Below are 25,446 nucleotides of genomic sequence, written 5' to 3'. Positions count from 1 at the left end.
ACAATAGGGAATGGATTTTTTTTTGTATCTTATACCATGAATACTCAATAATGAGCAAGAATAGTATAGAATTAGGACAATTGAGTTTTTTCTCTCTCTTTTTCTCTTTTTTTTTTTTTTAAAAAAAAGCCTCTAGGATTAAACTCAGAAAAATTCATTCCTCTTTGTACTAACTTTTATAGGCTAATATTGAGGGAGGAGCAAGTATTTTATCAGTTTGTAGCTTTTTCAGGATTTTTAAAGAAACTGCATGAAAATTATATTCACTGTGACTAACATGGAATTTGTTTTGTTGCATGGCCTGGTTTGCGGTGGAATTCACAACAGAGAGTAAGTGTCAGTCCTTTTTCCTTTCTCCATTTTCCACAATGCATTTGCCTTTGCAATATGAGCGGTTGTTAACAGTGTTCACATAAATGATGAGAGTCTGGGTAAAATAGCATGGGCCTTTTTAATGCTTTCTACTCTTTGGAGAAAATCATGAATCAGACATGTGAAATGCTTGGTTTTCATTTGTGTTCAGGTTTTCAGTATGTTCTTGGAGACTCTAGTGGATTTTATAATAATTCATAAGGATGACTTGCAAGACTGGCTTTTTGTCCTTCTCACACAATTACTTAAGAAAATGGGAGCAGATTTACTTGGCTCTGTGCAAGCAAAAGTTCAGAAGGCCCTAGATGTCACAAGGTGAGTGTCAAGGGGCTCAGCCATGTTGTTACAAGTCTCGACTGTGATTTCTTGGCAACGGCTTCTGTTACTCATGGTCTTTGTCACCCACTCAAATCTCTTCTCTCTTGCTCAGTTCTCAAGTTCTCTTGTTGACTTTTGTCTACATGTCCCAACCTTGACTTGGCATTGTATTTTGTGAATGCCTTAGACACATGTAAAACTTTGAGAATGATTATCTTTCCTGTATAAAATATTTAAAGAGAATGTTTAAAATATACATATCTTTCTGAAGTTCTTAGTATTCTCAATACCAATTTCTTTTAAGTCACACTGGAAATTTATCAATGTATGATGTTGAGATGCTGTTGGTTCAGAAACTGTCTTTAAGTTAACTGGTTCCTTGATAAACATTACAACAGTTGTAAGCCTTGTAGCTGTTATGAGGAAAGAGAAGCTACAAGGCTTAGAAAAAATTAAAAACTATGTTCAGAAGCCTCTTCTCCCTTGTCTGTGCTATTACAGATCTTCAGTATACAAGAGTTAGAATTAAGTGTTCTCAGAAGACACTTTGCAATAATGTTGACATTGTCATCTGGTGGGAAATGGAGAGAGATGTATCAGATTAATGAATCTTTTATTAAGAACAGATGAGCCAGATGTGGTACACACCTGTAATCCCAGTGGTTTGGTAGGCTAAGGCAGGAGGATCACAGATTCGAGGCCAGCTTAATGAGATTTTGTCTCAAAAAATAAGTACAGGGCTGGGGATATAGTTCAGTTGGTAGAGTGCTTGTCTCACATGCACAAGGTCCTGGGTTCAATCCCTAGCATCATACGCATACATACATGCACACAAATAAAAAAAGGACCGGACTGGTAGTATAGCTTGGTGGTAAAGTGTCCCTAGGTTCAATTCCTAATGCTAAAATAAAAATGAGTGAATGAATAAATGAATGGATAGACAGAACTGCACACGGGGATGCATGCCTGTAATCTCAGTGACTCAGGAAGCTAAGACAGGAAGATCTCAAGTTCAGGGCCAACCTCAGCAACTGTGAGACCTTTAGCAACTTATCAAGATGCTGTCTTAAAAACCAAAAAGGACTAAAGCTGTAGCTCATTGGTAAAGCACCAAAGAAACAAATAAATTTTAAAATAAATAAATAAATGAATGACTCCTGGATCACTCAGAAAATTATCATCAAAGCAGTAACTTTTTTTTTTTTTTTTTTTTTGGTGGTGGTGCTGGGGATTGAACCCAGGGCTTTGTACATGCAAGACAAGCACTCTACTAACTGCGCTTATCCACAGCCCTCAGAGCATTAACTTTTATAAGACCCCATAACAATATTAATGATAATAATTATTATTTTTGGTATTGGGGATTGAACCCAGAGGTGCTGCATTCTCAGCACCTTTGCACCTTTTGTCTTGAGACTGTGTCTCATTAAGTTGTTGAGGGTGTCACTAGGTTGCTGAGACTGGTCTCGAACTTGTGATCCTCTTTTCTCAGCCTCCCAAGTCACTGGGATTATAGACATATGCCACCATATTCAGCTTATAAGACCCAGTTATTATTTATAAACTGAAATAATAGAAATTTTTAAACAAAGGACCTTAAAGATGATGTTCATATCATCAGTGAGAAGCAGACTACTTTGCCCAGGCTCACACTTGGTGTTAGTGGCCATCTGGGAATTAGCATCCAGGATTTTTGATCATTGCTCCTCTCTTTGCTTCTGTGACTCCAGGCTGCTCTGTAGGCATGTGTCCTCCCTTCCTGTGTGTGGGGTAGAAGTAGTGCTTGTACCTTTATTTTGTGTCCAGCTCATACCACTAACAACAGCACATGCCCTTCCCCGTCCCCATCCATGCAGATAGTGCAGGACTCTGGCTGCCTTGCACACATTTGTCCCTCTATACTCTGATGCCAGGGGTTTTTCTTTTGGTTAACCTTCTAATTTGTACTGTTATAAAATACCTTTCTTCTGATTTCCTGTAAACTCAAAAGTAACATGCTGCATTCAGAATAAGACTTTCAAACTAGACTCTCTCTTTGGATGATCAAATTTAATGGAATTAGGGAGCATTACAATGGAAGGTGTGGCCAGGAATTGATAGACTGATACAGCTGGTAGAAATGAGTGATGAGAAGGGAGTTATTGACAGGCTGTGGGATGTGGGCCCAGTGGAACCAGAGTTTTCAAAACAGGTCATAAATAAAGATTTGGGAACACATTTCTTATGCCTCTAAAGGCCAAACAAAATGTATGAGCCATATCTGATCTCTGGGTCACTTAAATCAAGTGAATTTATGAAGGAAAGGTCCATTTCAGATTTTTAGGAATGATGGACATATTAATCGTTTTGTCCCACTGACCCAGATGTGGGACACCTATAAATACTTAAACTGAACAACAAATATACTACTTATGATAACTTTGAAATAATATTTGAATATTTGTTACATTTGCAGAACTGAAAATTTAGGACTTAATGGATTAAGATTATACTCTTAAAGGTTACTGCTTAGTCTTAATCTTTAAAATAGCTACCCAAAGTAACTTCAGTATATATTTTGGGACATTTTTTTAATTATTATTATTTTCTACATAAGGATGTGTTAATTTAGGATTTCTATAAAGTTAAAAGTACTATTTCCAAATAGGCTATAATTTATAATATTCTGCAAACTAAACTTTGGTAATTAAGGAATACAGTGTGTCCTCTTTCTAATTTTCATAGCTGCCCCTTTCCGTAAAACAAAATCTAATCTCAGTAGACTTGTTCTGAGTCCCTAGGGTATTTTTGTGATTCCCTTCTTTGTTTCAGCTGCTGAGCTGTGCAGCTGTTGAAGTTCATCTGGAACCATCCAGTGGTTATTTGGAGGGACTTTCAGTGGTGGCTCAGAGGTGCCTATTCTAGACCTGAGCTAATCTGCCTGAGTTTCCTCTCTGTGGCTGAGCTAACAACAGGGTGCATTTCCGGGTTAAACACACCAGTGCCTGAAGTATATTCTCCACTCATCCCCTTGCTGCACAAGCAGGGAGCAGCATTTTGTGTGCAGTGTGTCAACCAGTCACTTAAGTTGGGTGTACTGACAACTGACGTGCACTTGGTCTCCAGAAGCAGTCCTCAGAACTTCCAGGGTGCAGATAGACATGAGAGAAAAGGGTGCTGAGGGTCAGGTTTGCTTTCTGTTGGTAATTATGATACTGATAATGGTGGCACCTAATATGCACCACTTCATGAAACTTGATATTTTTCTTATATCATTTATTTTAATTTTCATAACAATTCTGAGATCATAGATATTATTTGCTTCAAATATTTGTAGATTCACACCTACATTTTTATTCATTTTACTGTACTTCTATAGACTAGGAAAGGTTTCTAAAAGGTTCCAAAGAAAGAAATGTAACCACTCAGCCTCAGTTGTAATAGGACTTGCCGATTGCATTATCTTTCCTGTTAATGTAGAAGTCCCATCAGCGTTATCTACATAGTGCTCCATTAGGTAGTTTTTAACTGGTACTAGTAATTGCCACTTTTAAGGGAGAGAGCACTGATTTTCACTAGCCAGGAGCCCTTTGATTGGCTCAGAGATGCACAATGACTGAGAAATGGGTCATTCACAGGCAAGAAATGGAACAAGAGAAGGGGCTCCTTGGGCCCCAGGCTTCTGTGTGTGAGTTGAGCTGGGTGGGGAATTTCTGTCTCTGAGTTTTTATCAGGCATTCTTTTATGGTGGTCAGACCAAAATAGAATGATAGGCAGTTTCCAGGACAAAGAAAACAGACATTTGGCTTAAGCCAGGTCACCTGGAAGCAGCATAGTGGGGTTGTAAAAATAAGATCTGGGAAATCGGAACTGTTTCTCGGGTAAGCGGCATTCAGAAAGGTAGCTGGAGTGAAGAGAGGATGACCCTGAGCAGGACAGGAGGAATCTTCCTTACTGCCTTGTTTGCTGTTTGGTCTTAATCTTTAAAAGAGCTACTCAAAGTAACTTTAGTGTAACTTTAGTATAAGATTTTCCTTTTCTTAAATTTCCCATATAAACATGTACTTGATATTTGTGCAAAACGAAAAGTACTATTTAAAGAATGTGAATAGGCATTTACATATATTAATTTATAACAGTATGTTTTTGTTATGTAGTTTGACATTCCTTTTTGCAATATCTTTAAAAGCAAGCACTCTCTTTTCTTTTAATATAGGGACTCCTTTCCATTTGATCAACAGTTTAACATTTTGATGAGATTTATTGTGGATCAAACTCAGACTCCAAACCTCAAGGTCAGTATCTATTTGTCATTACAGTTCAACCCCAGAAACTCAAAAAGTTGCTTAAAATTTACTTTTTTAATACATGACTCATATTTAGCAGTTAGGAAGTCTGTGAATATTCCTTTTCCACTCTGTGGACATGTTTTCATTTCTCTTGGTTTAGTGCCTTGTAAAGGAATTGCTGTTCATAAAGTAGGCATGGTCAGCTTTTTTAGAAGCCAAAATGATTATAACATATTACATCTCTACCAGCAAAGTATGAGAGTTTCTGTTGTTCCACATCCTCACCATCATTTGGGCATTAGTAATCTTTTGCACAATTAATATTTAAACTAGAAAATTAAGCATTCTGATGTGTTGAGATCAGCATCTTGTTGGAATATTTCTTTAATGTTATCACTCTCTAAAATGTGGAAAATCATCTTATTGATAATAACTTGACTAAATTTTTTTGTTGTTGTACAGGGAGGGAAGATGTATGTAGTCATATTCGTCATCTGTTCCTGGATCATGAATTTGTCTTGAGGTTTCACTTTGGGCCTAATAAATGAACACCCTTTTGACGAGTTGATATAAAAGAGTAGAAAACGAGCTTGCCTCAACGGACAGGGCCTGGAATGTGTGAAAAACTAACTACAGAGTTGAGCCTGCCCTCTCATTTGGTGGCAGAGCTGCCCTATAAGTGTCCGGCAGCACTTGTGAGGATTAGGATGTCATTTCATGTGGAAGTATAAGTCTAGGACAAAGGAAGGGAGTTTCCCCCCTCAATGGTGTTTACTTTTCTGTGGCCACCACTTATGAATTCTATTTAAAGATTGGTTGAGTATACTTGATGCTTATAATTATTTGGTCTTTCAGGTCAAAGTTGCAATCCTGAAATACATTGAGTCTCTGGCCAGACAGATGGACCCAACAGATTTTGTAAACTCTAGCGAGACGAGGCTTGCTGTTTCTAGAATCATTACCTGGACAACAGAACCAAAGAGTTCAGATGTGAGAAAGGTATGACCAAGAGAGCTAAAGTATAATTACAGACTGTCCTAGGCATGTATTAGAAACCATAAATTCATTTAGAAATGTGCAAACTGTCCCCCCCCACACACACACAAGCACTTTTTTTCTATGAAAAGCAAGGTTTTCTTCTTCTCTTTCCTGTTATGTCCATTTCCAGTGTTTGACTATCACAAGAAAAATCTGATGGGTTGGTGGTTTCCCAGGTGTCCATTTTTATCATTTTATGATGTGAAAGCACTAGCAGTCTAGTGTCTTTTTCAAGAATACTGAACAGTCTGACTTGTGCTTTGAAGATGCAATTGTAGTTCTGAGGCTAGCAGGCTGTGGGGTGCCTGATAGTAAAGTAGGGTGCCTATAGTTGAAAAGTTTGATAAGATAGAACAGATTCTTCACTTTAAGAAGAGCAAATAAACATCTAGTTATATGCCACATTTGGAACATGCTGTCTGTGATTTGGGAAATGGATGGCGTGGGGACAGAATTCAGATTTTTGAAACACCTGATACCAACACATTGTTTTGTTGTTGTTATTTTAGTAGCTCAAGGGAAATATTTGCTTCTTCTGAAATAACATTGAGAGGCATATAACATGGTAGAGCACAGGCTACTACTCCTTCTCTTGTAAACTAATCTGCTTTACAGACTGTTAAAAGGATGACAGTAAAGCATTTAATCAGTCTCTGACACTACAGTCAGAGTGTGAGTTCATATTGGGGCTGTTATAGCTATTGTCCTCATTCTCTTCTTATCAGGGGTGTTTCCAAAGCTTGGGTTTCCACACGTGGTTGTTACAAACTTTTACTTTATATAAAAGCTTTGCTTTTCATGCTTTTTAAAGCCCAAATTTCTCAGTTCTGCCTTCAGAACTCCAAGGTGGTTATTTGTGTGAACTCACAACCTGGCATTTTCTTCTTTTGTAATCTACTTCTTCCTCAGCCATCCCTACCAGTAGCCCTTTGGCCTTGGAGCAGGATGGAAAATGTGGATCACCTGGATCCAGACAGGGAAAAGGGAAGAGTGATCCTAAGTAATGTTCAGCATGATTGGTGCATTTCCTGCTGCAAACAGACACTGAACTCTCTGGGAGTTCAAAGAGAAGAACCAAAGAATTATCTAAGAGATTTCTTTAGAAGGATCATGGTCCATTTAATTCTCACTGTCTGTTACTTAGCAATAAACTAACTTGCTCATTGTCAAAGGAACAAGGGGAAATCTTTTTAAAGCACTCATTCAAATTATTATCTAATACCAACTATTTTTTTTCATTCATGATCCTGTTGTAAAATATCATAACATTTATCAAAAATGTTTTTTTCATTGACAACATTTAATACACTAGTTGGGTAGTTTTCAAGAGTCCACAGTAATTGAAATTTTATTTGCTTTAAAAGTCAGAACAGATATTTCTGTTGTAATTTTTAAAATCACAGGATTGAAAACAAAAAGCTTAAATAAAATTGAAGTTGCTCGGGCTAGGGAGGTGGCCCAGTGGAAGAGTGCTTACCTAGCTCAAACCCTGGTTCCAATCCCTATAATCTCCAAAAACAGTTGCTATCTTTCTCTCTTTAGTTATGACACATCTGTATGCATGTTAGTCCACTTTTCATCCCTATAATAAAATATGTAACAGGGTATTTATGAAGAAGAAGAGGTTTATTTAGCTTACAGTTTCAGAGGTTCAGGGCATGATGCTTGCCCTTTGAGGCCCCTTTTTTGGATGCATCACAGCGTGGCTGAGGCACACGGAAGAACATATCTCACAAAACAGGAGGACGGAGACTAGGGACCCACAGTCCCTTTGAAGAGCATGCCCTCAATAACCTAAGGATCTCCCACTGGGCTCCTCCTCCTCCTCCTCTTTTTCTTCTTCTTCTTCTCCTCCTCCTCCTCCTCCTCCCCCCCTCCTCCCCCTTCCTCCTCCCCCCATCTCCCTCTCCCCCTCCATACTTTTTGTTGTCAGTGGATCGATCTTTATATGCGGTGCTGAGAATCGAACCCAGTGCCTCACACATGTTAGGCAAGCTACTACTGAGCTACAACCCCAGCCCTAGGCCCCACTTTTTAAAGGTAAACCACCTCTTAGTAGTGCCATTCTAGGGACCAAACCTTCAATTACTGTGGACTCTTGAAAGCTACTCAGACCACAGCTGTCTGTATCAGTGTGAGGATGTGCTTTAGTGGCAAATCTTCCTTCTAAGTATTTCCTACATGGGCCTAAATGTGTTTTAGATTTGCATCTTGCTGTAGTTAGGGCCTATTTTCGAGTAACCAAATTTGAACCTAATGTCTACTTGCCGTGGAAATGCACATTAGAAAATCTAAACTAGGATTTATTGTTCTTTTCTAATCAGGACATTGTAGGAACTTCCTTCCTTGAATTATTTAGCCTGGGGCTCTAGAATTGCAGCTTATTCTAATACTAACACAGGTCAAATATGACTAGAAAATTAGATTTATTGCAAGTGATCACATGGTCCATTTACTGTTTGAATAATCTACAGTTTATTTTTAGTTATTTTGCATTATCTGCTGTTATTTCACAAAGACTTGTCTCCCTTGGTGTGCTGTTTCCACTGCATTCTTGCTTCTCCCTCATCCCATTGTGAGGGCTGCTTCCTTCCCTTTAGATCTAGCTTAAAGCTAGTTTCTGGTTTAGGTACAGTAGTCTTGATCTTAAGAGAAAAAAATTTTTAAAATATTTATTTAATTGTAGGTGAACACACAGTATCTTTATGTGGTGCTGAGGATCGAACCCAGTGCCTCACACATGCAAGGCAAGCACATTACCACTGAGCTACAGCCTCCTCAGCCCCTTAAGAGAAATTTGAGAAATTTTAGATCAATAGTTCTCAGTTCTGGCTGCAAGTTAAAATCACCCTAGATTTCTGGTCTCCACTCCTAGGCAATCTGATTTTATTGATGTAGTGTAGAATCTGTACCTAGAGCTTTTTAAAATTTTTTGATTAGGGTCCTTGCAATCTTGATTTTTAATGCAGAGCTGAGGCCCATTATTTTAGACCATTGCCCTGGAATTGAACTTCAAGACATACAGACTGCCGAAGTAGTCTTGACCTGATTACTACAAATTCTATTCTGCTCAGCCTAGCTCTTCAGTATCTTCAGGAGTAGGCCCGGCCTCGATGTTCCCTAGAGCCTTCCCTAATTCCCTTTGTTGACTGTGAGCCCAGTCTGAGTGGTTGGGACCCTTCAAGTCTTCCTTTAGCCTGCTTGGTTTTCTGTCTGTTGTCAACTCAATGCGTGTTGCATTGATTAGGAAAAGCTTCTTAGAGAACAGGATTCATCTTTCATCATAAAATATGGAGGAGATTTTCCTAAGTGGTGAGCTTTGGAGAAGGGCAGTATCGATGTTGAAAAGATGAGGTTTGTCTGGGAGCAGAGAGCAGACCAACGTGTCTAAGCAAAGAATTCTGAGGAAGTTGAACACTGGAGACTGTCTTGGTCACCCTCCATGCTGAGCACCAGTATAGTACCCATAGAGTTATAGTTTAGATCTGGAATGTCCCCATAGACTCCCTTGGTTCACAGCGTATGGCACTATTGAGAGGTGGTAGAACCTTTAGATGGGACCTTGTGGGAGGAAGTCAGGTAATCGGGGGTTGTCCTTGAAGCAGATATTGGGACCCTGGTCACTTCCTTTGTTTCTCTGCTTCTGGGCCACCATGAGGTGAACAGGCTACCTCTGCCGTGTTCTCTCACCATGATGAACTGTGCCACTACAGGCCCAAAGCAAGCAGGCCAAGTAACCAACCATGGACGGCAACCTCTGAAACTGGGAGCCAGAACAAACCTTTCCTTGTTATAAATTGTTTATCTCAGTGTTTTGTGATAGTGATGCAAAGCTGACTAACGCAGTAGGCATCTAGTAAAATAATATTCAATAAACTAATACAAACACCCACAGGGAAATGATCTCATTTCAAATGACATTTTGAAGCTATACTTGAAAAGTCATAGTCTCTTCTTTTGGCTTCTACATTCGTTTTCTGTTGCCTAACAACTTACCATAAAACCTAGTCACTGGAGACCACATACATTTATGACCTCTCAGTTTCTGTAGGTCAGCAGTCTGGCATGTGTTCTCTGGGTCCTCTGCTTAGACTTTCACCAAGCTGAAACACAGCTGCTGTCGGCTTCCATCTCATCTGAGGCTCTGTTCTTGACAGAGTGCAGTTTCTCACAGGTGTAGGACTGAGGAGCCTGCTTTCTTGCTTTCACACAGGGGCCATTCACAGCTTGTGGCATGCTGCCCACCAGGACATGTGCTACTTCCTAATCAGCAGGAGAATATTTGAAGACATCATGTCCAGAAACTTCCCGAGTTTGATAAAAACTTTAATCTTTGTACTTAAGCAGTTCCAACTCTGAGTAAGAATTAAAGGAGAGGGAGAAAGGAAAGGATTCACCCCTAGGAACTTCAGATGGAACTGTTGAAAGCTGAAGGTAGAAACCCGAGAGCAGTTAAGAAGGCATCATGCCCAAGGCATCCTCAGTAAGATTAACAAATGATTTCTCATCTGAAACCCTGGGGGACAGAAGGCAGTAGGATAGCATTCAAAGTGCTGAAAGAAAAACCGTCAACCATGAATTTGCTGTTCAGCAAAACTCATCTTCATAGTTAAGGAAAAAATTTAAAAGCCAGTAGGAGAATCTCTCCAGCCTTGTCAGAGCTCACCTGATCAGATCAAGCCCACCCAGGTTACTCTCCCCTTTGACTTAACTCAGAATCAACCAATTAGGGGCCTCATTATATCCACAAAATCTCTCTGCCACAGTCCACATAGGGGAGAGGATTGCGTAGGTGTATACATGAGCACCCTCCTCACATTGCCTACCAAGGCTTTGGTGTCTCTTTCAGTGGGTTGACCCTATTCTTCCATAATTTTGGTAAGTCCTAGCCCCCGCGTGTTGACTCGAAAAATGAACAAAGAAACCTAGGAAGCATAAAGATGCTGTTGGCTACAACAGAAAAAGTATACAAATGGCCTTAAAGTTGAAATTTCTAAATGACTTAAAAAAAAAAATCTCTCAGGCAGCAGAGCCTGATCAAAAAGCCAAGGGTTTGATCATCAGATTTCAGTTTCCACTTAATTACAGCTCTCAAGCCTTATTTTGACCTGTGAATTTCCACCTCATCATATGAAACAAGAGTATTCCTGCTTCCAGGAAGGTTTGGAATCATTGAATAAATGATTGAGGGTCTCAGGTTCTTATTATTCCCAACTTTTGATTTTATGTGCCTGGGTGATTTCATGTAAGAAGCCAGATTGCTTTTCCAGCCTAGAGCCGGCTTGGTTAAGCACTCTCTGCCTCTCTCTGATCCCCTCCCCTCCCACTTTCCTGTTTGCCAGTCCCCGCTTCAGCGTAGTCGAGTAGGGGAGGATTTCCCCACTAGGTCAGCATCCACCTGTTCTGGGCCTGGAGAAGGAAACTTGGAAGAAAATTGTAAACAGGTAGACCGGAAACCACGTACTAATTCCAAACAGCATACTTCATTGTTTGTGTTTATTAGATTATTAATACCAGTTACCAGAAAGATTTTGCAGAACCAAAAATTAATACAATACTGTGTGAGCGTGTGTGTGCTCCTGTCTCATTGTTGATGTTGGGATGTTGTCTGATTAACCACCTTTCAAGCAGAACAGTGGTGTTGACTGTGGTGTAGACCACCACCACACCATGGATCAATGGGATGGTGAAAAGGAGAGATACTAAATGAGGAAGGTCTGAAGGTTTTGAAATACCTTCTATTTGGTGATTTATGAAGCAATTTTAATAACAACCTCTGAAACCAGCAATAAAGAGATGTTTAATAAATTAGAAAACTCTTTGCTTTTTCTCCCAAATTTAAAGTTTCCCCAAATTAATATCAGCACTGAAGGATTTGCTAAAGCTTCATCTACATCCTGTCAGCTAGGAAGAATTTCTTCCTGCAGTGAGGTATACAGCATTCAAGGTAGTTGGCAGCCCAGGAGTTCTCTTCAGACCATATCACTAAGATGTGAAGAACCTTTTATCCCATCCTGCCCCCAAATCCCACTATAAGGATGTGACTGAGAATCATTTCCTCTAAAGTTGCCATTTGATCCTTAAAGTTGCCCCGGAGTTGTCCATTAGAAAAAGCCAGCTGCACTCTGAAACTTTATTTTATGACCAAAAAGTCTTAATCTCTGTACAACTTCAATTTAAAAATTATTTTTTAAAGAACATACTTAAATGATACTTGCCATTTCTGGAGTTTGGATCTCATTAGGAAAAGATTTTACTTAGAAAGCACCATAAACCAATGACTTTTAAAAACTATATAAAATCGTTTGCATTTATATTTTGAAAACTGGGCCTTATTCATCTGTACATCTAAGACACACACACACAAGCACATCTAATTAGGTATAGTTTCAGAATTCCCTGTTTCTATTTGATTTCTTATTAAAACTCAACATTGGAATTATTGAAAACAGACTGGGTAGGGGGTCAGAAGGGAAAAGTCTATTGTGCACTTTCTTTTTTAAAATTTTTATTTAACCCAGAGACCCTTACCACTTACCGCCTTGAAACTGAGCCACATCCCCAGGGCCCCCCCCCCCCCGCTTTTTTCTTCTTCTTTTATTTATTAATTTTTTGAGTCAGGGTTCTCACTAAGTTGCTTAGAGCCGTTGCGTGCCTGGCCGTTGTGCACTTTCTTTACCCACAGAGATAATTGTTGCTCATAGTAGGTAGCCATGAATTTACATAATTTTTAGACCTGCTGTTTTGCAGTCTTCCTATTCCTGAAAGATCCTTCATATTTTCAATTTGCTTCATGAAAAACATCAAGTTAGTGGCATTAGATAACCTATAATTTTGGGAAGAAATGTGGTCTCTTAAAGACAATGGCACATTTCACATAAAGATATATTATTTAAGAATTCATTGGTACATTTTATAGTTTGCAAATGCCATTTTCAGTCCTCAAAATCTAAGTGCCTGTCCTTTTTTAATAAATTGTCAATATGGATGTTATTTCCTGCTAAAATTCTAGTCCTTTCATTCTTTCTCCTTGCAGTGTAGTTTTTCCTGCATGCTTTTTTCCCTAACATCTAATGAAATGTTTTAAATACACAGGTAACTTTGCATGATATTTGAAATTTGTTCTGTTATACAAAGGTACAAATCATGTTAACAATACATTAAATTGGTTGTGAAATAGATTCCTTCATGTAATATATTAGTAAGGAAATGCAGAAAAGTATATTTTAGTACAACTAGTAATATTGTTTTTTGCCTGTATCACAAAAGTACACTTGTCACTTGTGATTTAACTTGGGTGAAAAGGCTATTACTGACTATCTTTGGAGATCAAGGGAAAAGATAGTGTGCTTTTTGCCCAATGCTTTGCTTTAATTAATGCTTTTGAAATGCTGAAAAAGTAATTTTTTATTCTTTTAGTCTACTGATACTTTTTGATTTGGGTCTTTGAATTTTTTTTTCTTTCTCCAGCCACAAAAGTAATCTTGTCCTAACTGGACCTAGAATTAATTTTAACATTGTAAAAGCATTGAGGTATTTTTTTGTATTTCTTTTTCCCAGAGAATTCTCAGCAAGCACATTTTTATAAAATATTTCCTGTCATGGGAAAAAGTATTTAAAATAATGACTGCAGTTCTAAAAATTACAGTCTTAAAAAGACTTTATGCTCTTAATTAAAATGAATTTAAAAGTTATTGTATTCACAATAAAGTTTTTCATAATTTTTTTCCTTCCTCTTGACTCTTAGAAATCAATAAATGCCAATAGGGTATTTACCAAAATTTTCTTTTGGCTTAGCTTTTGTAAACCAAGACCCTTGTAAATTAATTAATTTCTCCTTGGGTATTGCCCTTTTTTTTTTTTTTTTTTTTTTGGTATACTAGGGATTGAACCCAGGGTTGCTTCAGCACTGAGTTACATTTTCCAGTCTTCTTAATTTTGAGACAGGCTCTTGCTAAATTGTTAATGCTAGTCTCTTACTTGTGGTCTTCCTCCCTCAGCCTCCCGAGTGGTTGAGATTGCAGCTATGCGCCACCATGCCCAGCTCAGGCATTGCTTTTTAACTCATATTGCCTGCTACTAAATCAGTACCGCAGAAAGCACTTGCTGGAAAGCCTGATTTCACCTGGTACTCTTTTATCAGCTAATTGCTTCCCATATGCTGCCAGCAGGTCCTGCAGTAGTCCTGCAATGTGTTGTCTCAATTAATAAAGAAAAGTAAACACTTTCCAGAAGGCAAAAGAGCATGTTTTTACTTAATACCACCCCATATCCCATGTTTACTTTCCAAAATCATCTTGGCTTCTAGGCATAAAAGTCAGTTTTTCAGATGTATTTAAACTCTCCTCTTTATTGCTTAGTATTGCTTAGTCAAGAGAAATGGGGTTGAAGGAAGGAAGTTTCTTAGGATAACCGAACAGCCACTTATCTAGAAATTTATTCTCTCTAGTTTACACTGGGAGCCCTGTTCAGATCTGACTTCTTAGAAAGGGATCGAGCAATCTTAAGCTTTTAAAAATTTTTTGATTGTTTTATTTATCTGTTTATCAAGTTTATAGTCAAACACAGTGATGTAGGCCTGTAATTCCAGTGCTCGGGAGGCTGAGGCAAGACGATTGCAAGTTCAAGACCAGCTTCAGCAACTTAGTGAGAGTCTACAAACTTGACAAGACCCTGTCTCAAAATTTAAAAAAAAACAAAAGTCTTGGCATGTGGCTCAGTGATTAAGTGCCCCTGGGTTCAATCTCTGTTACCAAAAACAAACTAAACAACTCTAATTAACATTTTGATGGAAATTAACTCTGATTCTTCTTCTAGGCAGCACAGATTGTGCTCATCTCTCTGTTTGAATTGAACACTCCGGAATTTACCATGTTACTTGGTGCCTTGCCCAAAACATTCCAGGATGGTGCCACCAAACTGCTGCATAACCACCTCAAGAACTCCAGTAACACTAGTGTGGTGAGTGCTGGCTGCAGTTGGTGCCCCAGTTCCCATCATGACCTTTGGGTGTCCCATATCTAGCATTCACACTGAGAGGAGAGCCAGCTGCCTTGTTCTCTCTGATTTTATATTGTGGTATTCCTCAAGGTGGGATCATGTCGGATCCTGGCATATTCCTGGATAATGAACCTGACACTGATAACAGCCTTTTTCTTAGTTTGTTTAATCAGTTAAATTTTTACTTGATCATATTTACTCATTCTTTGAGTCCCTCTTACCTTTTAACACTAAAAGAGGCAAAATGCTCAGTCATGTCTGTTAGTTTAGCACAGCTAATTCAGTCATTCAGCTCCAAGAATGCCTGTATCCACTTTTGGTTTATATGCACTCAAAATGGGCCCTGTGATTCTGGGAGAGGGAGTTATTGTGGCAGATTTTATACATTTACACATGAGTTTAAAAACCAAGGGAAGAGCGGGGTTGTATTCTATAGAAAGAATTTGGATAACTTTTGCTTACTCTGCTTTCACCCCAGGGATCTCCAAGCAATACAATTGGCCGGACGCCCTCCCGACACCCCAGCAGCAGGACCAGCCCTCTGACCTCACCTACCAACTGTTCCCATGGGGGTCTATCACCAAGGTAAGCTTACTTCCACAAAAATGAAGAAACAAAAGGACCCTAATGTCTGTGCAGCCTGTTTCTGAATTTTTAGACTAAATTTATTGTTAAAAAAGAGTATTGACTCAGAAGACAATGGTTTCTTAGTCTTTGCTCCACCTGTACCTGGGATCCTGGGCAAAGGGGTAAAATGAGGAGTTTGGGCTAAATGTTCTTCTAGTTCTAAATGCTCCCAATACTCCAGACTGCTACACATTCTTGGCAAATAAATTGCAGAGCAGAAAGGCACCTCTGAGTCCCCTGTTTCGGGGGGGGGGGGGGGCGGGGGTGCAGATGGACTGGGGGCTCTCTACCACTGAGCCAAACCTTTTCTTTTTTTGAGACAGGGACTCATTAAAATTGCTTTGAACTTGCAATCCTCTTGTCCCAGTCTCCAAGTCACTGAGAGGACAGGCATGTGCCACCATACCCTGTTTAACACTTATAAATTTTAAAACTAGAAGCTCATCTAGTACTATTTGCATAGAATCCATGAGGAAGTTTATTACCCGTTCTCCAAGTGATAGGAGAACCTGAAGGTGTTTATTTAATCAGAGATACCCTCTATCATCAGTCCTTACTAAGTTTGGTCTACTTTTTCCAACCATTTGGCCAGTCCAAGCATAGTTGCTCTCCTGTTTGAAGCTAAATGCCAGGCTGGAGGATTGTGATTTAAAATCTGAGAATTAAATTGCATCAGCATGGCCAGGCATGGTGGTGCATACCTATAATCCTAGTGACTTGGGAGACTGAGGCAGGAGGATTCCCAAGTTTGAGGACAGCCTCAGCAACTATTTTTTAAAAAGAGCGGGGGATGTGGCTCATTGGTAAAGTGTTTCTGGGTTCAATTCCCACTACCCAAAAAGAAAGAAAGAAAATTTGGATCAGCATATTCAGACTCCTATTGGGACCATGCAACAGTGGCCTTAGAATCTAGGACAGTGACTTCAAAAGAGAAAACACTTTGCCATGGCATCTTTAGATAATACTTCTCCATCTCACCAGAGCCTTTAGAAGTTTGTATAGTGGCTTTAGTGACTCCCTCCCATAACTTGGCCCCAGAGGTCTGAATTTTTCTGGACCAGCAATGTTCACACACACTGTGAAGTCCAGCTCTTTGGGCTCACTAACAGTAAGAACCAAGAGGCTTTTGTCCTGAGGATTACTGGTACCAAGATCTTAAAATGAAACTGAAGTACTACCATTTTCCCTTTAAGTTTTTACCTCTTTGTTTTTAAATTTATATTTTAAAAATTATATTGTTAAATGATCCCATCTCACAAACTCCTTCCTTACCACTGAACCTCTTCATTTCCTCAGTTACCCTGTAAATATTTTGAAGTGTATCAAATTTGCATTTTTCTCTTGGTGAAATGAAATAGTTTCTACTGCCTTATGTGTATCCCTCCAAATGTCCCCATTATACAAGTATAATGAAGTCTGATGTGCTGATCTCCAAGTCTGGTCTGTGCTGTTAGGATTCTAAGCAGGCTATTAAGAGTTGAGGCCAGAAACTAATGAACCATATGTCTGATTTCCCCAGGTGAGAATGGGAGTCCACCAGCTTTTTTTAAAATTTTTTTATTTTTTTAATGCTAAGATCTGTATCTAAATTATATGGTTTGTCTTAAATGACTAGGATCCAGTGCTGATAGTATAATTTTATAGAAAATTTGCATTCTCTATGAGTTGTTGCCTTCATCTAGATGTTATACTTCTACAACATTAATTGCAAAATCTGTTCTTCCATAATATACATTTCATGTATCTTTTACTTATTGTGTTATTAGGGTGTCACATTCTTCAGGTAATAAGCCACAAGGTATAACTCAAATTAAGTATCTTATTTTTCCATATACTAGTAGCCTAGGTGAAACTTTGATGAGGGCTGTTAGTGGAATCCCAAAGAACGGGCTAGAAAATAGTCTTCATGGATCTTCAAATCATTAAAAATTTTAGTTTACTTTTCCAGTTCACCTTTCCTCTTTAATTGGCCTCATCTTAATTATTACTGTTAGGATTACAGAATAATGGGAGAAATTAAGAGATTTATATTCAGTATTAAAAATCCAAATGTGGCCTACATATTTTCTTGTGGACAAATTCTTTAGATAATTATTTACATAGCTTCTTTCTTTAAAAAAAAAAAAAAAAAAAAAAAAAAGGCCTGCAATTCAGTGCTGAAATAGCCAAATGACTGTAGTCAACTTGAGCTCAATAGGAGAAATTATTTTTCTTACAACAGAGGGTGTCTTGCAGTGGGGGACATGCCTCATGTAGTTGTGGCACTAGAAGAAATAAGAAAAACTCAAGTAGGCTACAAACTGTCTAATAGGAAAAGAAGTGAATTCTTACACTAATAAGAGAATGGGTATTTGCCATGTTCTAAGGAGGCGAGAAACAAGCTCTGCAGTACACAGTCTCAGCAATTTTTCTGAGCAGTGCTCTTGAAATAAAATCTGCCATACCATGTTATGTTTTTATTCATATATAGTTGTCAATGGGCCTTTATTTTATTTATTTATATGTGGTGCTGAGAATCAAAACCAGTGCCTCAACACATGCTAGTTAAGCACTCTACCACTGAACCACCACTCCAGCTCTAGGTTTTTATTCTTAAGGGGAAAGTTATCACCAATCATTTATTTTTAATCTAATTTTGAGTGTCAAAATGAACTAGGAATTTTGGTAGTTTTCACAGTTTTTTGGTGCAAAACTTTATGCTTGGATCATGGTAATTATAAAGAACCTTTCCAAAATGGTGAATAAATCTAATTTGATAGAGTTTTAAAACATCATGGGTAAGGAAGTCATTTTTATCAGCCCATCAATAACAGGTTAAACTTTTGTAAAACATCCCTTTAATGACTACCTGTTACCAACTAATTGTTGTTGATATTTAGTGAGATTTATGAACTGTGTTTTTCATTATTAAATACATTTATGTTTAAGCTCATTTTACGTGGTATGATTTTATGGCAAATGAAAAACAGAGTTGCAAAGAGCTTCAGAAATTATCTGAAGTTCATTCCCATCAAGAAAACAAAGCAGGTGAGGGTTTTGCTCCAGACTGCTGCACATTCTTGGCAAATATATTGCAGAGCAGAAAGGCACTGCATGGATCACCTCTGAGTTCCCTGGCAATGGAAAGTAATTTTAGGTGGATTTTACATTTTTCTGTCAGGGAATCAAAAGCATGCATAGAATCAAAATAGGGGTTAGCAGGGAGCCTCTGCCCCGTACTTGCAGATGGGCACATCTGTTTGGTTTTCATCCATCAGCAGAATCCCAGCTTAAGGGTGTCACCATATTCTTCTAGTGCCCAACCCCCTGTGTGACTTGGAGGGTTTCAGACCCTCCACGGCACAGTGACCTCTTATCTCCACACCGTATTTTCCTTATAAAATAGGGACCTTAACAAAAGCTCAGAACCTTAACAAAAGCACATGCTGGGGCTCCCCTGTTGGCCAAGGCAGGACTGCTCCACAGAAGCCCTGCCTCATACCATGAACTTCACCCCACGTTCTCACCCCACTTCCCAGCCAGCTCAGCTCCTGCCTCCTGGTCTCTCGCTCCACCCTTTAGATTGCAACTGAGCTTGGACATTTCCATCATGGTCTCTGCAAGCCTAAGTCAGCTAGTGACATTTGGGAAGTGAAGACAAATACCTGTATTTTAGTGAGAATTTTAGTTCTCATATCAAGTAATACTAGCAGATGAATCAGATTCCTAAACTGGCCAGCTGAGGCTAAATGCCCCAAACAAGGTTCTGCCATTCTTTTAGAAAAAGAAGTGCCTATCTCCGAACTCTGATTGGATTGCAGCCTCAGAGCACTCTGTCCCATACCAGGTTGCTCTCTGTCCGAATAGCATGGTTTCTAAGTCTCCCTGGTCTGCTCACTCTGGTCCCATTTGAACCGAGGCCCCATAATTCCTCTTTCTAAATAACTGGTGAGTTGTCCAAAACTGAACATCCATATTTTCTTGTGTGTTAAGTGTTTATAATGCTCTTCCCAGCTCAAGCAGCAGGTACACACACTCTCTTTCATTGTTCACACATGCACTGTCAGACTCACAGATGCACAAACTCTCACAGGCACACTTGGAATCTCATGTGACTTTTAGGTGGTAAATGTGTCCTGTGGTTGGCAGAGAAGAGAATGAAGCGGTCTAATTAAGGACCAACTATAAAACAAAATGTGTTCTTTTTCTCTGAATGGTGAAGTGTTAATTTTGTTCCAGCTAAGTTTGATAGAACTTTTTTCAAGGAAAGAGGAGTGTGTAAGGCACTTAGAATGTAGCATCTTCCCTCCCCTGCCCTGTGCCTTCTGTGTTTCTCTCTCTGATTTTCCTCTTCTGATCACTGCAGTCGGTTGTGGGGTTGGAGTGCCGATGGGTTATCGAAGCACCCACCTCCCTTTTCTCAGCCTAACTCCATTCCCACCGCTCCCTCCCACAAGACTCTCAGGCGCTCTTACTCTCCCAGGTAACACCCTACCTGTTAAACTTGTCTGAGGTGTCACAATATTATTACATTTCCACGGTCGTCTCAGGTGTTTTGGAAGGCCTCTCAGCTCCTCCACCTTGATTCCTGCCTCAGCTTAGCCTAGCAGGAGTAGAGCCTTGGTGAGAAGTGTGAGCAGGTGTGTGACCTGGGCCAAATCTCATGAACTAATATGCACCATGTTTCAGCGACAATGACAGTGACCCTTTTATCACCTGACCAGATTCATCACTGTCTGCTCTCATGAGTATTTTGGCCCAGTGCACTGCTCAGCCCCTAGAAGCAGCTCAGGAAAGGTAGTTGAGAGTGGGAACAGTCTCCTTAGCAGGTTTCTCAGGCATAGGAGGCTTTCCACCCCGGAGCACACAAGACTGCGCTTCCCTGAACCTCACAGGTGGCCGTCAGCCTTTCTGTTACTGTATGGACTGACTTCCTTTCTCACGTACTGTGTCATATGGTGATACTCTTGAGCACACAGATCCAGAAAGAAGTCCCAAGAGATGGCGTCACTGTTGCTTCTCACTAAAGAATGACCCCTTCTCGGCAGGAAAGCTGTTGGTCATCTTGCAAGCCCATCATCAGTGCTGAGTGACATTCCCTGATGCTGGTTGACTGTGGCAGTGTTAGGCATCTAGAAGAAGGAAGTGTGCTTCTCTCAGGTATTAAGGCAGATGATAGGTCTGCAGGACCAAGAAGGATCTGTGTAATACTACAGATGCCTGATTAGAGGCTCTTGGGTGCAGAGATGAGACAGTCATTTGCCAGAAGTCCGTAATTACATGAGCAGAGCACCAGGCAGTCTGGCTGTCACTGTTTTCAAAGAAGATTTTGTGCCCTCTGTGATAGAATGAGGATTCAAAAAGCAAACAACAAAAACAGTCTGAAGTTTTGAATTGCTTCACAGATAGCTTTTGCACAGAAGATTTGCTTTCCTGCTTTTATGTCCCCAGAACAACAAAACTGAACACGGTATACAGGTTAACAGAATGCTTTCACATCTTTCTTTTGAAGCTCTCACAGGTCTGAAAGTAACTTGTAAAATGTTCAGAGAACCCTGTGGTGACTGTTTCTAGATATGCAAGTTTAAGCCAAGCAGAGAACACTGCTCTCTTTAATATTAACAAAATGTGTCACTTTTTAAAGTTAACCTTGTCTTGTAGTTTGGATCAGTTTACTGATAGTCTTCCAATATATTGCCCTGCATGCTAAGCCTCAGCCCCAGCCAGCCAACAGGACTGTCTCTAGAATCATCCCATTCCTAGAATCATCTTTCCCATAAACACAAAATAATGTATATTGATCTAACTCACCAGTGGATAACACTTTAAAAAGGAGTCTGTGTCTATCTTTTTGCTCTGTGCCAAAACCCCACTGATTTATCACTTAGTCCCCATATCTATTATCCTTAATCTACAAAATGACAAAGAGGAAAGCCTCAGCAAGCAGCTTCCTCTCTTTCTTGTTTCTTCTTGGAGACTTGACCCTGCACTCCCCCCGACTCCTGATAGGACAATTCCAGAGCTGTATTCAGCTGCAGTATTGGGTAACATGGTCTGACCTCAGGTTAATGACTATTAACAGATAGAATAACTTCCTAATCTAAAGAACTCTGAGGAAGCACTTTGGGGTTTAATCAGAGCGCTTACAGGTGATCAGGACCTGGCCTTTGACCTAAAGACTTTGTGCTGGGATCATCTAGGGCCTGACACAGACCACGGTGCAGGCAGCTAATGGAGTCTCTTCTCAGTGGGCTTCTGGGCCCTCCTGCTGTCCCTGAGAAGTGCTTTCAGCCCACTCCCTGACAACAATCTTCCTGGGAAGACCCTTCCTCCCTGTGAAGTGAGGGCTTCTAGTATTGATTGGGAAAGGCAAGTCAAGCCAAAGCATAGAACAGCAGAGAAAGTAACTGTTCCCTGGTTGGAAAGCAGTATGTCTCTCACCTGGAGCTCACCATTTTAGCTTCATACCAAGGAGATACTTCAAAGCTCAATCTAGCGATCCTGAAGGAGTCCTGTTTGAAGTGGGTTTATTCATTAAAAGTAATAAGGAGGAACATTAACTGGCAGAATCCTTTATTTTCTTATCTTCAAAAGAGGCTATTATAATGGTAAAGTCAATTAAACTGAAATGAACTGTTTGAAGAAAGTTCAGGTTGAGAATCATGACATGAATTTATCTGAAAGCCAACATTCTCTGAAGCGACACACGGAAAATAATATTGTGACATCCCATAATAAACTGACATTCTGCCAGACTGCCTCTTGTCCATCCATCACTTTCAGTTTTTTTGGTTTTGTTTTTCACTTTTGCATGGGCTATGCTATTATTTTTTTATTATTGTGACAAAGTATTTTAAGGCATTTTTTTACACCTTGTATATATATTTTGTTTGAGTCATAATTCTTAGTCTTTATATATAAATAGTGTACTGGTCAGATGTATAAATGCCTTTGTCTGGAAGTAAGCTGGTATTGCAGCATTCCTAGGAAAGGGGGCTGGGAGGGGGCTCTGCTCCCCAGTTGTGCTTTCTGCATATCCAGAGATACTGCCTTGGGGACAACCTTGTGAACTTAGAAGAGGTTGATATCTTGAATTTTGTTCAGGTTCTTATTCTACCTTTTGTTAGAATATACATGGAGTTTCACTTGCAGATATGTTCAAGTTCACATTTATTCATTTGGTACCAGAGCAAGGCTTTGAGTTGGCATGTGTTTTTGTGAACTCTTCAAATATAGTCTGGGTGTGTGTTTTCTTTCATTTGTCAAGAAAGAATGATCCTGTCTGGGCCAGTTTTGCCATCTTAGGCACATAGCTTCCGTTTCTGGAAGGAGTTCAGATGTTCTGCAGAAGCCAAGCCAGCCTTAGAAGACACTTGGGTTGCTACACCCTCCAGCCAGCAGAGAGCTGGCTACTCGAAGTGGTACCTCTCCACATCATCTGTCCAGACCTTCTCTTTTCTTTTCTGTTTTTAGGTAAAGGTAGGGACTTACTAAAAGTTATTGCTTTTCAATTATAAGATTGCATGGGTCGGTTGTGTTGCTCTTAGGAAGGGTTCCTAACAGTAGGTGCCTAGTTTCTTCATTATCTCTCTCTTGAAGAGCAGAGAGTTACTTTTCTTTAGTTCTTAATAATTATCCATACTTACTAACACACACCAAGGATTCTCTGAATGTCCCTAACTGTCCTCAACATAGCTAAGGACTTTCTGAAAGTTAGACTAACTCACCTGATCTTTCCTTGAAAACTTTGCTGAAACAAGTGACATTTAAACTAGGTTATATTTTTCAACTGACTTGTTCTCAGTTGACTGTTAAATAATGCTTGCTTTCTTTATATCAGTATATCCCATTTTTGGTCTTTGTTATTCTCAGTGAGAGATGGCAATGAGTTTTGTTCTCAGAGTCCTCTCTGTTTCAGTGTACTTTTCTGACATCTATGGACACTCGTTGACAAATGGCATTACACCAAAAGACTTCACATTTTTGATTCATGTCATGTTTTACTCAGCATCTCAAAGGACAGCAACTGACATCGATTTCCTTGAAGGACAGGTGTATCTTGCTTTTCGGAGTGTTTTTATATGTCTGTCCAGGAAGGTAGCACATCTTTGTAAGATCCACCTTTACTATAAAACTCAGTGTAGAAGCATCTAGAAGAGTGCAGTGTTCATAGCAAGCTCCTGGGTTGGACAGCTGGTAGTTAGATTCTCAGGAGCCTAGTAGGGTGGATCTGACTTTGAGCCACAGGGTAGTTTTGTTCTTGTTTTTTCATGTAGGATCTTCCTAGTTTTCGGGGTTGGTTGCTGACAGGCAAACATACCCCAGTCTTGTGAAGTCATTTGCCCTGCTCCTCTTGAAATTTGTTTGTAATAGTATTTTATTTCCAGGTGCCAGTTCTCTTAATTAAGTTTGTACATTTGAGACCAGTAACAACCAAACTAGTTTTTTCCATCTTCAAAATGAGAAAGTTGTTTTTCCACTTTCATTACCTCGTGCATTCAGTCACCAGTTGTCACTCTTTGAGTTCTTGCATTCTTGTGGTTATCGTTGTTTCCCACTGGTTCTTGAGTGCTTATGTAATGTGTGGGGGGTCAGATTTGACAAGGAAGATGTACAGTTGTCCAGTGATGGTACTCTAACCAAAGGTGTCTCTTTTTCATTCCAAATCACCCAGAGATACATGTTTATATCTTGTGCTGTAAATTACTAAGTGATTTATGCCCATATCTCAGTTTTATGCATGTGCCTCCATTTAAGAAATAAAACATTTTTGCTCTTTAGCATGCTGGACTATGACACAGAGAACCTGAACTCTGAAGAAATCTATAGTTCTCTGCGGGGAGTTACAGAAGCCATTGAAAAGTTTAGTTTCCGAAGCCAAGAAGATCTGAATGAGCCAATTAAGCGTGATGGCAAAAAGGACTGTGATATCGTAAGTATCTTCAGGCTAACAGAGAACTAAGTATTGATTAACTGATGGTTACTGAATCTTCTGAACCTGACCACCAAGGTTACAGAGCTTCATCGTTATTTTTATCCTGTACTTAGAATAAGTATTTTTAGAGGCCCAAGGCACATTTACAAAAATTCAGAAAAGTCACTGTGACTATCTTTGCAAGGAATATCAAATGTCCTTTTCTCAGTTTGCTTTTGTTTATCCCATATTTTGTTCCTACTATGTGCATAAAATAGTGTCCCTGAAACAGACACCAGCCTCCTGGGAGCTTGTGGGAGAGCCAGGCAAGCAAGCACAAGATGGTGGTGCAGTGGATGTGGTCAGGACTCACACCCACAAGCCTGGTGCTAAGAAAGCTGCTGCAGAGGTGGTATGGCCCTCTGGGGTGACCTGATGGTCAGGAGTCTGTCAGCAGGAGAGTCATAGTCAGGCAGGGCCTGTGTGAAGGTCAGGAGAGGAGAGCAGCCCAGAGTTTGTTCATATTCATTATGGCTGAAGTGGAGAGTGGGTGGACCATGTTGTTGGGGAAGTTTTCAAAGAAGAGCCTCAGAGGTCAGCTCAAGAAGAGCCCACACACTAGAGGAATTTCTAGCCTGTTCCTTGACTTTGTCCTGGGGACAATGGAGAGTCTTTGAAGGATTTTTAAGCAGGGAAGTGGCATGGTCCCACTTAACATTTTAGAAAGATTGCTCTCACTAGAGGAGGATGGAGAATAATTCTGGAGGAAGTGACAGGGCAAGAACAGAAACAGAAGAGTCTGAAGTCAGAGCTGGTGCCGTTCAGTGGTGCCGTTCAAGTATGTGGTGACCTCTTGGGGCCATAGTAAATTCAGCTGTGGGTGTGTGAACAGTAGGACCTGTGAAAGAAGCAAGCCTCATGGTCATTAGG

The 25,446-nt window shown here is 39.7% G+C and overlaps 1 protein-coding gene across 1 annotated transcript in view; it reads left to right on the top strand.

Moving 5' to 3' along the window:
* The window catches only part of Clasp1 (cytoplasmic linker associated protein 1), a 269,130-nt gene that overhangs the window by 209,565 nt on the left and 34,119 nt on the right, over positions 1–25,446 (top strand). Inside the window, exons 31-37 of the mRNA XM_040294156.2 lie at positions 524–687; positions 4,886–4,964; positions 5,814–5,957; positions 14,814–14,957; positions 15,475–15,581; positions 19,969–20,085; positions 24,384–24,534. Coding sequence (XP_040150090.1) covers positions 524–687; positions 4,886–4,964; positions 5,814–5,957; positions 14,814–14,957; positions 15,475–15,581; positions 19,969–20,085; positions 24,384–24,534 — 906 coding nt within the window. The remainder of the gene's footprint in view (positions 1–523; positions 688–4,885; positions 4,965–5,813; positions 5,958–14,813; positions 14,958–15,474; positions 15,582–19,968; positions 20,086–24,383; positions 24,535–25,446) is intronic.

This window comes from Ictidomys tridecemlineatus, chromosome 7 (genome assembly GCF_052094955.1).
Source record: "Ictidomys tridecemlineatus isolate mIctTri1 chromosome 7, mIctTri1.hap1, whole genome shotgun sequence".
Taxonomy (NCBI): Eukaryota; Metazoa; Chordata; class Mammalia; order Rodentia; family Sciuridae; genus Ictidomys; species Ictidomys tridecemlineatus.
Note: the sequence above shows the minus strand (reverse complement) of the source record. Positions and strands in the feature narration are given on the sequence as shown.